General features: G+C 31.9%; 1 protein-coding gene across 1 annotated transcript in view; it reads right to left on the bottom strand.

The window, feature by feature from the left end:
- Window positions 1-14,469: 14,469 nt before the first annotated feature.
- The window catches only part of mora (CHORD-like protein), a 177,889-nt gene continuing 176,510 nt past the window's right edge, over window positions 14,470-15,848 (bottom strand). Inside the window, exon 7 of the mRNA XM_068362337.1 lies at window positions 14,470-15,413. Within this exon, the coding sequence (XP_068218438.1) occupies window positions 15,204-15,413 (210 nt within the window). The 3' untranslated portion in view covers window positions 14,470-15,203. The remainder of the gene's footprint in view (window positions 15,414-15,848) is intronic.

Raw genomic sequence — 15,848 nt, 5'->3', positions numbered from 1 at the left:
ACGCACTGAATTCCTTCATGGGCATATTAAGGTCTTCATCAGCTTCAGGTATATCAATAAAATTATTCCATTCATATCTCATATTCATAACCTCACTAAAGTGTTCCATTCAATGTTGTCTTTCTTCATCTTCTTTCTTTTTGATGGATATATGCTTCTTCTTCTTTGCCCCAGTCTAGATTTCATTAATAATTCTATGAGCATTTCTTACACCATACACAGTTCTTGAATTCATAGCTTTGTCAGCCTCATCTGCTTTACTGTCTAATAATACTATTAATACTATTAACACTATTAATACTTAGCATGCTCTACCTTGTAATGTTGATTACTTCCACGAAAACTTTTAACAGTTTTTGTCTTTGACTCCTTTTTATAGTATCCCATGTATCATTTGATATCCACGGCTTACTCCTTGTAACACTGTGTCCCAAGACGTTCTAAAAGCTTAGTTGTATCAAACCTAGGTATTCTATCTACATTTCTGTTGTAAGCTTTCAGTTTTAATTTCAGTGTGGCAACGATAAGCTGGTGATCATTACCAATATTTGCACCTCCATTGCTTCTAACATTTCTAGGAGTCCTCCTTTTCTCTCTATTTATGGCAATGTGATCTATCTGATTTTTGTAATTGCCACACGAAGTCCATGTATACTTGTGGATGTTCTTGTATTGGAAAAAAAAAAAGAGTACCTCCAATGACAAGATTGTTGGCTGAACAGAAACTTATGAAATGTACTCCATATTCATTTGCAACATCGCTAAGACCCTCGACACCCATCACATTATCTACCACCTAATTATTTCTTCTAACTTTAGCATTGAAGTCGCCAATTATAATCTTCATATGTCTCTCAAGGATCTCATCCATTACCCTCTGCAGTTCTTCATAGTAATCACCTTCTTCAGGGGAATTATTTGTTGGGGGCAAAGCAAACTATAGTACAGTACTCATATTGCACTGCTTTGATTTGATCTTTGCTAATAAAAATCTACTATTTAAAGCTCTCCACTTGGTTAATGCCTTTTCTTCTCTTGGTGTCATCATCATTCCTACCCCTTCCAACTCCATCTGATCTTTCTGAGTAGATATATGTATATATATATATATATATATATATATATATATATATATATATATATATATATATATATATATATTTCCTTGGCCCAAAGTTTCCTTACAAATCCTCTTACAATGTGTTTCACTTAAGGCCAAGATATCCAAACTATATTTCATAAATTTACTCTGCACTTGTAACTTCCCAATCTGATTCATGGTTCTAACATTCCAATTACCTATTTTCAATTTTTCTTTAGTACAGTATTTATAAACCGGGAGATTCATAGCACCCCACTACACCCAGGAATGGAGGCCATTCTGTCATCCACAGAGGATTCATTGGCTAGATACATCCAAGGATAGCCATTTCCTTGTGATGCACAGTGCCTATCTAACTAAACAAGTGACCCCAGCCGGTCCATACTAACTCTAGTAAGATCAACCACCAGGCATGAGGAGCAAAAGCCGAAAAGACAGTTTGTCAATGGGCTTAAACCCAATCCTCCAACCTGCTGCCAGTGACTTCATAGAGATTTAGGGGGGCATTTCCTCCACACCCAAAGTTCTCATTACTCCACCAAGTTGCTCATCCGCCTATACGAGCATAACCGTTGGCAAACATGGATGGCTGAAATATACCGCCAAGCTTGTAATAATAATAATAATAATAAATGATAATGATTAAACACTTCTTCATAGCTAAATTGTGTCACTTGTTTTCCTGACAGATAGAAGGAAATTTGATCTTGCAATAACTATTAAATTACTATTTATTCTTTGCTTAATTAGATCATCGTAGATAAAGAATAGTTTGGGAACAGTTAGCATATTATAAACTTATTTAAATTATCATGCATATATATCTATTTTCCTGAATTTAAAATTTTGTCATCCTTTTTCAAATAAAATATTTTTCATATGATAATAATAAAATTGAGTATTCAAATAATTTCATTTATTGATAAAAATTTAAATAGTTTCACCTATGCATTTTTAATGTCAAGAAATACATTTTCTCTCCTGCATTTGGTACAGAGTCTGGTACAGTCTAGGAGTCATAGAACAAAATGCCTTTCTAATATTTGAGGTCCAAACATTTTTCCTTCACTGTTCACATGAATAGGAACCTAAAAACCTCGCCAATTTTTTTTTAGTTAATAATGAATCATATTTTAAACACTAAAAATATTCATAAAATCTCCATCCGTAAACAAATCTGATTACTTCAGACATGAAATTACTAGGCACATTCTTCTTAAACGCAGTATGCTATAATCCTAAAGTGGATTTAACCTGTTGCATCTATTTGGCCCATTATTCCCCAGTCTGCTACTGATAAGAATGGATTTCAAGGATATAAAACAATCAATTCCATTTTAAGAGACAATTGATCTACTTTAAGAGTAAAGAAAATTGGATACTTTGTTAGCATCCGTATTCCTTTCAACATCAAATAAGTAGGACTCTGACATACTTCATGATGTACCAACATCATGTAACTGAAGTGAATATTTAATTAACAGCAAGAGATGGCTTCTTTATTATAATTTCCAAGTTTTACTGCTGGTTTTATACAGTATATACAAAAACCATAAGAATTCTGAGGAGGAAAAAAGTTTTCCATAATTTGAATTGCTGACTATAGTCACAATATAAATAGAGGTGTACTGGCAGGTAGAGAGAGCAGATCTGGTTTTATTGTAAGATATGACAGAAAGTTTCTTAGATGAAGGCAATCTGGATATATCATTAATACCATGTTGTTTATACTCTTCAGGGCTATATAAAGCCAAAATGTTCCTACATGGATAGTATTTGGTGAAAGGGAAAAAATCATAGCATAATTTAATATAATTATTAGTTTTTAAATAAGATTATTACAAAATTACAATGTTGGAAAATGGACTGTCTCATTCTTACTCATGCAGATGACATTAACACTGATTTAAAATGTAAAATATTTCTGCCTCCTTATCCATGTATATGACAAAGAGCTTATGTTTAATCTAAATACACCATGTCATACAAAATCACAGAATCTTCATTGACCACCCACAATAGCTAAAGATGGTCATATTGCACTTAATAAATACACGAGAAAATTCATACAAGTTCTAAAATATAGTGGCATTAGTTCAGACCTTGAAGTAGTTTGTTCTCATAGAATCACTACATAGCTTAAGCTTTTAAAGGAAACTTCAATGGAGATTAAATGCACTGTTTAATGTAGAAACCCGTAGTAGTTTTTGAAAGGCTACATAGAATTTTGAGCATTTAGAGGATATTCAGTACTGTATTCAAATCAAATAAGAGTGGATATTTTTCATAATGATTATCAATGGCAATTCACCTTTATCAGAACAGAGGTCTCGTTCTTTCTAGAAATGAAACCTTACAGTATATTACAACAGTACAGTTTACAATGATGAAATTCTAGATGACAAAGAATGATGGATCTTTGTTTTGGATGCACATCATTCCATTCCCCTGTATAATGTATTGTTAGTTTAAAACTTTACAATAGTGGTAGTCCTTGCATAGTAGAAGTTTTGCAGTATTTCCAATAGAGCTAATTACTAGTCATTTGGAGACTTATGGTCCCTAGAACCAATGTATATTGTTTTATATACCTTGTCCAACAACAAGACTTCAAAATGACAATGGGCATGGACCATACCATCTACAGTAGAATCTTGCAATAACAAACCAATGGGGGGAGGGCTGTCCGTTATTGCCAATTGTCCGTTATATGAACAATATGTTCTGCAAAGCATGAAATTAAGCAAAATCATGTTTAATTGTATACAGTATAGGATTACTATACTATATACTGTATCCCCAACACTTGAGGTAACATCAAAATGAACAGCTGAGATTAACAAGCTTTTGTTGTTTACCATTGAATGACATAATTAAGGAATGTAAATTATACGATACTCACGAAAACAAAGATAAACAAAAACAAACACAATACAGTGCTGGAAAACACAATTTTCCCCAAAGATTAAAATCAAACAAAATTGAGCAAAATTATATTTATATTTATCAATGAATCTATAAATAACGTAAATGTAAATACTGCATATAAAACAAGGTAAATAATCATGATAAATTTATCTCATATCTGTAGTACAAGGCAAATACTGAATTACAAAACCATCTTTTTATACGATAGGTTTGGGTTATGTAGAGATGACGTTATTATAATGTTTTTCTCTCTGTATCTTTAGAATTTGAAATTAATGAATGAAAAGTCAAATTCCATATCGTGATTTTCTACGTCGCTCAAAATGCCAATCAACGAACAAACACATTTATACTGTACATACAATTAATAACTAATGATACTAGATTATTAGTAAAATATGTGAAAACTACGGCAGTCTATAAAATACTGATATTTCTACAATATTTATTATAAAATGTTTTGAATGAGTTTGGAAATTACATATATAAGCAGTTTCCAAACTTATTCATAACATCTTATAATGAAATACCAATATGTTACAGACTGCTACTGTTTTAAATACATTCTACTAAAGCTATTAATATTATTAGTTATTCAATTGATGAAACAAACAAAACTATGGTTTCCCTTCCTTGTGACGTATTGGATTTATTTCAAACTCAGGGCTCAAGTCACACACCTGCAACTAGGCTCTCGACTCACTGCGATGTTAAAAAATCTACGAAATGGTGGAAAGTTTAGCGATCGTTCTGCTGTTTCATGTCAGAACGACCTGTTGCACACTTCCTGCTAGATTCCCGCTCACTTATTCTTGGACTTGGGCGACTGTTGGAGGGCAAGTGCGATAGAGTTGAATGACAGTCGCCGCCTACTGCGATCAGTATGGTATTCAGCCTGCGAATAGTTGTGACTTGTGTGGATTCCTGTGAGATTTACTGCGAGGGCTTCAGAATGCGGCTCGATTACCACTCGACTTAGCAGCGAGTGCACAAGGACTGGCCAAGGAGGTATATGAAGGAAGGTTTCTGACCTGGCAGCATAGCATTTCACTCGTTGGCTGATATTTTGTAATATACCTAGTGTTCAAATGCCAAAAGAAATAAAAACAGATCTCTGACTTCGTATTATTTATCCAAATTATTCATTCGTACAAATTTTCTAAGTTATTTTCATTAAACCTGATAATTTTAAAATTTTTATCTATATGGATTCCAAATTCTATCTATTCACGTTTTTTTATTTACTTTACATAGTAATGCTTTTTAATTATTCATAATATTTATTTTCAATTTAAGTCATTCATAATAATTCAACATTTTATTCACTTTAGTTCGTTTTCATTACCCACTTCATTCATAGTGATTGTTCAACATTTTTTATTTGTTCATATTTCTTATTTTCTATTCAAGTCATTGATAATGAAGGAAGATTTTATTTGTTCACGTTTGTTTTATTTATTGATTTTATTCATAGTAACCATCCAACATCTTTTTATTTATTCATAGTCTTTATTTTCTATTTAAGTCATTTATAATGGTTAGATTCTATTTGTTCACATTTATTTTCTTTATTGATTTCATTCATAATGACCAGAGTGGGACGACCTACGAACTGTGGCAGAGCATCTCTCTTTTGCTGCATTTAAGCAAGCGGGAAAAGTCACATGGTCGTGATGCTGTGTTGCCAGATCGCAGGGTCCATATACTCGCTAGATACTACACCGATTTCATCATAAATACCTGCAAGAAACCGTTGCCAAATCGTAGTAAGGTACGATTTGCCTAGGACTCTGCTGCGAAGCTTTGCAGCCGACGAGTCGCACCGGAAGGTCGCCATAGTCAGTACAAAATTCTCGCAACGTGGTCTCGACCGGATTAACTACATGCGAGACCTTTTCGGGTAGCATGACGGGTTGAGCAACCGTCCGGCAACATTCTGCGCATATTCGAGGGGGATTCATCATGGAATGGCTATACTGAAAAATTATGGCTATTTTCTTACATTGCAACGAGTCGCAGACCTTAGTTGCAGGTGCGACTCGAGTCTAAGAATACAGTAAGTAAAATAACATTTGTAGTAACATCACCTTTACATATATAAAAAGTTTTATTTGTTATTTATATGTAATCATATCTTTGATAGCAGCAGCTTGAAATCAGATGACAGTACAGTATTTACATTTTCTGAGATCAGCACACATATAAAAGTTGATTTCATTGATATAGAATTATTCCTCGAATATGCTATTCATCGTGAAGATATACCAATAATTAATAAGATTAAAATGGTTGATTACCTTTGTGTAAATATATATACAGTATTGTAAATATAAATACAAATATCTCACAACTATGCAATTCTTACCTTGCTCTTACAATGCCACCTGGACACAACTCAGGTTACATGAATTTAGTCAGTTATATCCAGAATGCATTAAAAACAGGTCAGTTATTGCAAGGCTCTACTGTATTTCAATACCTTTCATTTGGAGAGTAGGTTGTTTTGGTGCTACTGCACTGTAATCTGTTTTCCTCTCAACATTTTCATAATACAGTACTTCTTTAGGTATCTGCCATCATCCACAAAGTTTTACGTTGGCTTTTTCTTTTATGAAATTAGACATGTAATCATTTCTTTCCACTCTCCTCTCTTCTATGTACCAGAATTAACTTGAGAACTCCCTATATTTATTTTCTATTTACGCTTCCCCCACGTTTATGTTCCTTTATTCTTGTCTTTCATGATTTCTTGGCACTTCAGTCAGGCCTGCAATCTAGTACTTTCACATCTATGGGTTTCCTGACTAATTGCCCTCAATTCTCTCTCTGCAGATGTCCAGACCATTTCAGTACTTGAGATATAATTCAAAATTTAAACGCATGACACCAAACCACCACATTTTTAATTCGTGATACAATCTTACCACCTCACCCTGGCCACAACCTTAAAATTCTACATTCATGCCTTTTAAAATTTAATTTTTTGTGTACATATTTACTTGGCATTGAGTATTAGAGGCATTATGTAACCGATATATCTCATCACATTCAATAAAAAATTAACGCCTAACCACTTTCCAATAGGAAATACCATAGCTGCAAAATAAAATACTATGTACTATAACTTGTGCATTTTTTTACATCTTTCTCCTACAGAAAGAAAAAACAACTATCAAAATTGGGTAACAGGTGACAACATTTACCTCTTAAACATTAAGGGAAACTTACTTTGAGCTAGACTTTTTAGTTAAGGTTGTGATTTACTGTATCATTATAAAGGAACTTAATGAGGCAAGTTTGTCACATTTCAAATAACACTTCTTACTATTTATGGCACACTTCATTGATTTATTCCTTTGGGGTGAAATGAAAACAAGGAGGATAAAAGTAAATAGCTTGGCAGTGTGGGGAAAAGACCAAAGGTAAGAAAAATGATAAAATTACCAGCGACAACTATATGAATGTTGCAAAGGACCCTTCAACACTATATACTGTGTGTTATATAAAACACAGTAGACAATAATCCCTATCAATGCACAAAACACATTTATCAGTAACACTATTAAATACATTCTGGGTATATTACAGTATTCTTTATTACTTTTTATAGTATAAGTAATCGCAGTAAACCGTTATCAGATTTTCTGTATGGAAATTTAACAAAAGCTTAAAAGAACTTTCAAACTCCAGACCATTGATACTTAATTTGAATACTACTTGCCTGGCAGGCATCTAATTCATTCCCTGTGAAATGGTCCATTTACTAAAAAATGAAGGCTATTCTTTCTTCAGGAGAAGTTGATAAAGATCAAGTTTACAAAAGCCTTGGTACATTTCCATAAGTTTCCTTCTGAAAAACCATTCTACTTTGTTCCTATAAAGTCATATACTTTTTAAAATTAATCCTATTTAATTTAACCTCCTCTATACTTTCTATGCAATTTTCATTCTTTATCTTATATATTTAGTCACAAGCATTCTTCCATGCATTTTTAAATAAAAATCTAAGTTTTAAAAACTTTCCCATTACAAAATATACAGTAAATATAATTTTAGAATACTTTTCAATACATGTTTGCTTCTGAAAAAATCAAGCAATAGATTATATTCTCTAGGGTCAGGCTGATTAGCCAGAAGTCCTCAATTCCCAAATAATGGCTTATATCAAAGGTAATACCTAAGTCAAGAGGTACTATAAAATTTGACACTATTAGCCATGCAGTGGGAAGTAATTATAAACACACCTTTATAGTTGAAGTGAACATTTGGTTACTGCAGATAACTACTGTAGTTCGTTGCTAACAAGATACCTGGTTTAATTTTTAACAATTTTCCTAGGATCTGACAGACTTTAAAATGATTCAGTAATTTCATAATTCGATTAAAGTGTGTATGAACTTCTTGTAATATAATAATCGTTATTTGGTATATGAGGAAAAGAGGATACTAGACATATCTGTCAAGTAGTAAGAAGGAATTCAACTACTGTACATTGAAAATTCACGAACTACATTGTAAATCTTAAAAAATAAACTAATTTGAGATTTTCTTAGATTCAACAAATTAAAAAAAATGTAAAAATTCACTGTATTGAAAAAAATATATGTATATATTTTTCCTAGTAATTCCATAACTTACAATGTATATCTATATGTCATGAAGATATTCCCAACAGAGATTCTACAAATGAAACAGAAAGATTAAAGAGTTCTTCAAATGGATCAGCTGCTTGGAGTGGCTCTGATCATATGCATAGCTATGGCAATTGTGTAAGCAGCAATGCCTTAATAAGAATGCAAATAAGACTAAGTCTTTCTTAAGGTAGCATATGCTCTGCTCATGTGGCTGGTTTACAACTGCAGTTCTTACCATCTTAACCAATGTAAGGTTGAAGGTTGTCATCCAATTGCCAATTTGGAGCTTGATTTGGAAAAGCAGGCTGACTGAGAGAAATTAAATTTAACAATGAAAGATGGTCAAAACAAATGTATAACATAAACAAGGGAAAGCCATTAGGTTTTAGGATATCATATTTTTCATACAGTTTGTTTATAGCCTTTATTATTAGTTACCATATGAATAAATTTTCTCTCTCTCTGTAGTGGCAGTTAATTTTTAAAGCTTTATACTGTCTATTAAATTTCAGTTCATTATTAAATCTTAATACTTTTTTCCTAGACATTGTGTTAAATTGTGCTTTATCAAAGCATGTTTTTATTCTATTTTTCAATTTTGGGGGTATTTTAACAATCAAGGAGTACTGACCTTTTTTTACCTTTAGTAGTGATGAGCTGATGTCAAGCTCCCACGACTGTATCAATAATATGAGCATATACGAATAAGAAGGTGTATCACTTATATAATTTCTTAACTTATTCAAAATGTCTTTATAATGAATATTACACCAGCACCAATATAAGATATAGTTTTCATACAGTTTGTTTATATCCATTATCATTAGTTATCATATGAATATTTTTTTTCTCTCTCTCTTTGTATGGGTAGTTCATTTCTAAAGTTTCATACCGTATTTCAAGTTTTAGTTATTATTAAATCTTCATATTTCTTCAGACATTGCCAAACTACTTGGTATCGTTGCTCTAGGTTTCGATAATGGGAATACTGTACTAATATTACTCTGTAACATATCAAAAGGAAATCACTATTTGCCAGCTCGCCTTTCACCAGAAATATGATGTCACCAGACATTTTACATGAACTAAACAAAGAATACCTTGCAAAATATGTAAAAGCCTGTATTTCTTGCAAAATATGAGAAAATACTGACTTACCAAGCAAAAGTACTTCCTTTTTATAATGTAAAAGAAAATATATAAAAAAAATTATTTATCCAAATAGTGTACTTTCATCTGCTATCGGAGATGAAGCAAACAAAATAAAACTAGCGTAAAATAGGAGATTCTGTCTTAAGTATAGCCAAATTTATGCTTAGTACTACTCATAACAACCAACACAAACTCCTGAGACACTTGGTATCGTTCCTTGATATATCGGTAAGGGGAATACAGATATTAATTAGTAATCTATGAAAAGGAAATCCTGCAATTTGCCTGGTCGCTTTCTGCCAGCATTATGGCGTCACCCTAGTTTTCATAGTTTGTTTGCAGACATTATTATACACTCTCTTTCTCTGCGTACGCGTATTCACTATTTAAGCTTCTTAACCCATTTCAATTTTTAGTTCATTATTAAATGAAATAAAACCAGCAAAAAATAGGAGATTCTGTCATAGGAGTAGAGTAAAATTTACATAGCAGTAAAGTTTACTATTTGTTTAAAAAGAAGGTTGAATGAATTTTCCCTCTTCATAATTCCTTGTGATATCAGTTATCTAGGTCTATTGACTTTCTGATGATTGCAGCCATTCCGAGTCATTAATGCAGTTAATGCTCTTACCAATTCAGTAGTTCTTACCAGTCAGGCTCACTAGCTTGTACAGTTATATCCATTGATGTTGCATTAGATTAGAAGCAAGCCAAATGATCATACAATTTTATTTTATTTTCTTCCTGTCAACTGATTGTGTACTTTTTACAGTTTAGTTTAGTTGGGGTATTGCCCAAGGGGACATTAACTTAGTTTACTGGCCTCTTTTGGATTTAGTCCAGTAATGATTGAATCTTATGAGTTTTGTATAGTATTCTAGTATCAAAGTGGGTTTGGGGTGTTATTTATCAACAACAGTTCCAGCACTCCTTTGCTATGTAATAGTTATATAATTATAGTTTATATATATATATATATATATATATATATATATATATATATATATATATATATATATATATACATATGCATATATATATATATATATATATATATATATTATATATATATATATATATATATATATATATATATATATATATATATATATATTATATATATATATATATATATATTTTATATATATATATATATATATATATATATTTTATATATATATATATATATATATATATATATATATATATATATATATATATATATATATATACATATATATATACATATATATATACATATATATATACATATATATATATATATATATATATATGCATATATATATATATATATATATATATATATATATATATACAAATTTAGGTGTGATTCTCAACAGCAAATTTACTTTTAAGAAACACATTTGTTCTGTGTCTTCAATTGCACAAAAAATTGGCTTATCAAGAAGGTCTCAAGATTTTTGGCGATAAATCTATTCTAAAGAAGTGTTTAAATTCTTTCATTTTACTTTGTTTTGAGTATTGTTCTCCAGTCTGGTCTTCAGCTGCTGATTGTCCTCTTAATTTGTTGGACAGGAACTTATAGTCTATTAAATTTCTTATGCCTTATCTAGATATTAATCTCCGGCACCGTCGTTTTATTAGTTCCTTATGCATGTTGCTAAAGATTTTTGTATAATTCTGACCATCCTTTACATTCAGATCTTCCCTGGCAGTTCCATCCTGTTCGTAATAGTAGGTATGCAGTTTATTCTAATAGTCAGGCTTTCTCCATCAAGAGGCTCAATACTACATAGTATTCTAGAAACTTTATTCCAGCTGTGACCAAGTTGTGGAATGATCTTCCTAATTGAGTAGTTGAATCAGCAGAAATTCAAAGTCGAAACTCGCAACAAATGGTTTCATGTTGAACAGGCTTAAATAAGGCCTTTTATAGTTTATACAGTATATCAAACATGAACATTTTGTATGCTAAAATTAAAATAATAGTTCCATTAATAATTGTTTCTATCACATAAACACCGACTGAACGAACCACATTCAGCTCATCTATAAAACAAAGATGGTAGTCTCAATGGAATATAAACATTTGCCATGTTGGTGTTTATAGCAGGATGCTATAAGATCATGGGCTCCAAGAGGGAAAAATAGGCTATTACTAGCTTTATTATTGGAAACAAATGAGTAAAACATTGGTTTTTATCAAAATCATGTCTATTTTAAATACAGCTGTATATTTTGATTCAAGTACTGTAAATATGAACATATGATTTGGTCAACGTCGTAGCATTGGCCAGAAGCCCATATGATCTATTCATATCTTGTGTATGATGCAACCCCCTAAAATTCGCCTAACAAAAGGTCTTCAAAGGTAGCATGCTACAAGAGTATGTACGGTATATATGTAGTCAGCCCGCATTTTACACAAATTTATACTTTGCGATTTCACTTATAAGTAACACAGAGAACCGCAATACTTATTAAATAAAAAATAAAATATTTGCAATAAAAAATTTTGTAAGATGCTTCTTTACATTGGGCTTGCTTCACGCCAATTTCTTTTCTTTCCACCTAGCTCCTCCCTGCATATACAACTACTGTTGTAAATAATTGAAATAAACCATAATTGAAATAAACCAGATTTTGATTAAACTGGTGTTTCACTTAACTGTATCCAATAATAATGCATTTAGTATTCACATTTTAGTATCGTATTTGTAAATAAAAACAGTAAATTATAATCTTTTCCATTGTTTACATTTATGCTTTCTAAATCAGTTAATTAAGGTAAACTACCTAAGGATATTTTGTATTTCCTAAAAGAAGCAATTGTTACTTTATCTATCATTTTCCAACTAGCATACTAATATCAACAGTTTTATTCTATGTAAACTGGTATTCTTGGCTATTGTACTGTGTGCTCATGGGCACTTACATCAACGTTCACAGAAATAGCTCTCATATCTTGAAATAAATTAATTTTCCATTTGCCATATATTTGGATGATTTTCAGTGTATTCTTGGACCTCCCTTATACAGAGAGTCATCCACTTATGACTTCAACTTTACGAGCACTTTTGTGACTGTGATGACGTCACAAATATTTCCTTAGAAATAATACATTTTCTTTTATAAAAATCAACTAGTTTTGCTAGGTAAGTTAGTATTTTCTTTTATTGATAATATACAGCCTCCATTTTTAAATAGATAATAAATTAAGGAAAGTCTTAAGGAGTCCGGCCAGTATGCCAATATCTATACATAAATTATATACGACAAAAAATGCAAAATCATGAAAAAATTCACTGAGCTTCATATGGCAATGGAGAATGCGTATACGAAATATTTTGTCAAAATTCTTCTTACTTTCATAGTTGCAGGGTAATTAGTCAAAGTAACCCCACAAGACAAAGAAATCAATCCCTACAAGAAAATGCAGTATTTCTTCTGTTATTGTAAATTTTCATAATTATTACATTTTCATATAAAACAAATTGTAAGCAATGGCATCTGTATAGATTCCATGAGTCATAAGACAGGAAGTTATTTTTACACCCTTCAGTACTAGCACAAACCTCAGAGAGAGTACACATTTGAGTTTGACCTCTGACAATATTAGCGGAGTTAGTGAAGGATGAAGGAGCGACCGTCTCACCAGATCAGGAGCCTAACGAAGCAAGATATTTAGCAAAGGGTTCTTCATTTATGATTAAATTATGATAAATAATATTGTTTTGGTTTATCAACATCCAAAAGAGAACATAAAATTGATGATAATCATGATTTATTAATACAGTCTTTGTAAAAAATACAAAGAAAAACTGTGAAAACCCGTATCGAAAAACTATACTTATCAACCTTCAAATTTTATCTTCTCTCATAGTTTTAAAGATATGGCATTGAAATTTGGTATATAACTCAGAGAAGAAATTATAAAACAATCAAATAGTGCCTTTTTTCAGTTTTTTCCTTTTTTCCCCAGATTTATGGGGTTTATTCTTTTACCATAATGAAAAAATTCATATCTAGCAAAAAATGACTTTTAGAATAAAAGAATTTGATTGGAGGTCTACATCAGGTCTCTATAGGGTACTGATTCTGGGTCTTAATATTATGTATCAAAGGAGAAGATAGAATTTGAAAAACATTCATTTTCAAGATAAATTGCCCTGGTGTCGCAAAACCAAAGGTCAGAGGCAAAAACCCTATGCAGTTTGGAGATGTCCTAAGTCACCTTATTAAGTGGTATGAATATCAAAGTCCTGTCCTTAAAACACGGCACTAGCTGGGCGTCCCCCTTAATGTCTGTCGAGTTCACATCATTTGTCTGGTGATGTTATATTTCTGGCGGAAAACGAGTATGAAAATCAAGTAATTTCTTTCCAATTACCAATTAACATTAGTATTCCCATTACCGAAATACTGATTAACGATAATAAGTATTTCAGGGGTCTGTATTGGTGACTTTTTTATGAGTACAGTATACATGTTGGTACTTGAATACCATCAACCAAATTCACAATATACTTGAAAGTGAATAAAAAAAAAAAAGACAAAAGTAACAAATGATAGCCAAGAGAAAGCCAGGAAAATAAACTACTACCAGAAGAGTCTATAGAGTGACAATAAAGGAGATACAAACATAGAAGGAATGAACTGAATTGACAGTACCTTTCTACAGCTGTTTAATTTTTTCTTTACATTTTGATAACTTATATCTAGGAACTTTCCATACCACATAAAATGGATCTTGTAAGTAAGGGGTTTGCGAAGAAACAAATTATACTTCAAAGTTGAAAATACCATATCCTAAAATAAGTCAAAGCAGATGGAACTAAAACTTATATTTGCTAAGTGGAAGACTGTCCTGGGCTAAACAGCCAGGGCAGAGACAAAATCAAAATTTCTAAGTGAACCACAATAAAAATTCCTAACTGATGCTTACAACCAGCCGGAAGAGAAGTTTGATAGGGTGAACTGTAAGGAATACTGCACTCATAATAGGTTGCCTTCATTTCAGCCAACATAATTAACGGGAGAGAGAGAGAGAGAGAGAAAGAAGAAGAAGAAGAAGAAGAAGAAGAAGAAGAAGAAAAAAATAAACAGGTTTCACAGCACAATCAAACAAATATTTCATTGCCATTAGCAATTTATGATAAAATGTTTATCCTTCATTGAATGAATCAATAGTAATTTTTCACAATTCCTTATTTAAAACGAACATATATTTATATATATAGAGCCTCCATTCCTCAATGAAAACAAGTTCACGAGATGGGTCAATATTTGCAGTCCTTTTAAAACCTAAACATATGCTTGTGATAACATAAAAAAAACTACAACTATTGTCATAACATCACCACTACGAAGATAGAATCACTTCATAATAATTTACTGCCACTATCTCAAATATCGTTCAAATCTACCGCATCTACCTTATTTTCTAATTCCTCCTCTGCTGCTTTTTCATCGTCTGTTTTATTGGACTTGACATTGCAATTTTCACTGTTACGTTCGATGCTTAGGGTCTTCCAGCTCTTAGGCTCGGCTTTCTTCAGTTTCACTTCTACCTTCGATGCCGCAAGCGTTACTGTGCTCTGATCCACATCAATTAGCTGTTGACATATAAATGACAAATTCGGAGATCATTTGTATTTTCTTATCGATACAAACCTTTAGCCATGTAAAAGGGGTATTAATTTCGGCGAAGCTGAAAGGACGAGCCATTAAAATCTAGCGAGGGTTAACTAACCATTCCGCTAGTTAGCGGGGGTTGGGGGGTAGCTTTCTACTGCTCCCACTTGCACACCTGTGACTTAGCTCACTCTGCTTGGAGATAGGACTTCAAGGGGGGATAGGACTGGCAGGTAAGTTTGTATAAGTAGCTAAAGATTTGTATCCTTAGGAAAAATACAAATTATCTATGAATTTGTCATTTGTTCCGTAACTGGAATACAAATCTACGCTATTTATAGGAGTGATTCACCCATTAGGAGGGTGGACATCCCTGCCAATCTGGCATTTTGGCTACCCAGGGGTTCCTTATTTTG

The sequence above is a fragment of the Palaemon carinicauda genome, chromosome 38 (assembly GCF_036898095.1).
Source record: "Palaemon carinicauda isolate YSFRI2023 chromosome 38, ASM3689809v2, whole genome shotgun sequence".
Lineage (NCBI taxonomy): Eukaryota > Metazoa > Arthropoda > Malacostraca > Decapoda > Palaemonidae > Palaemon > Palaemon carinicauda.
The sequence above is the reverse complement of the archived record's forward strand: the minus strand, read 5'-3'. Positions and strand labels throughout refer to the sequence as shown.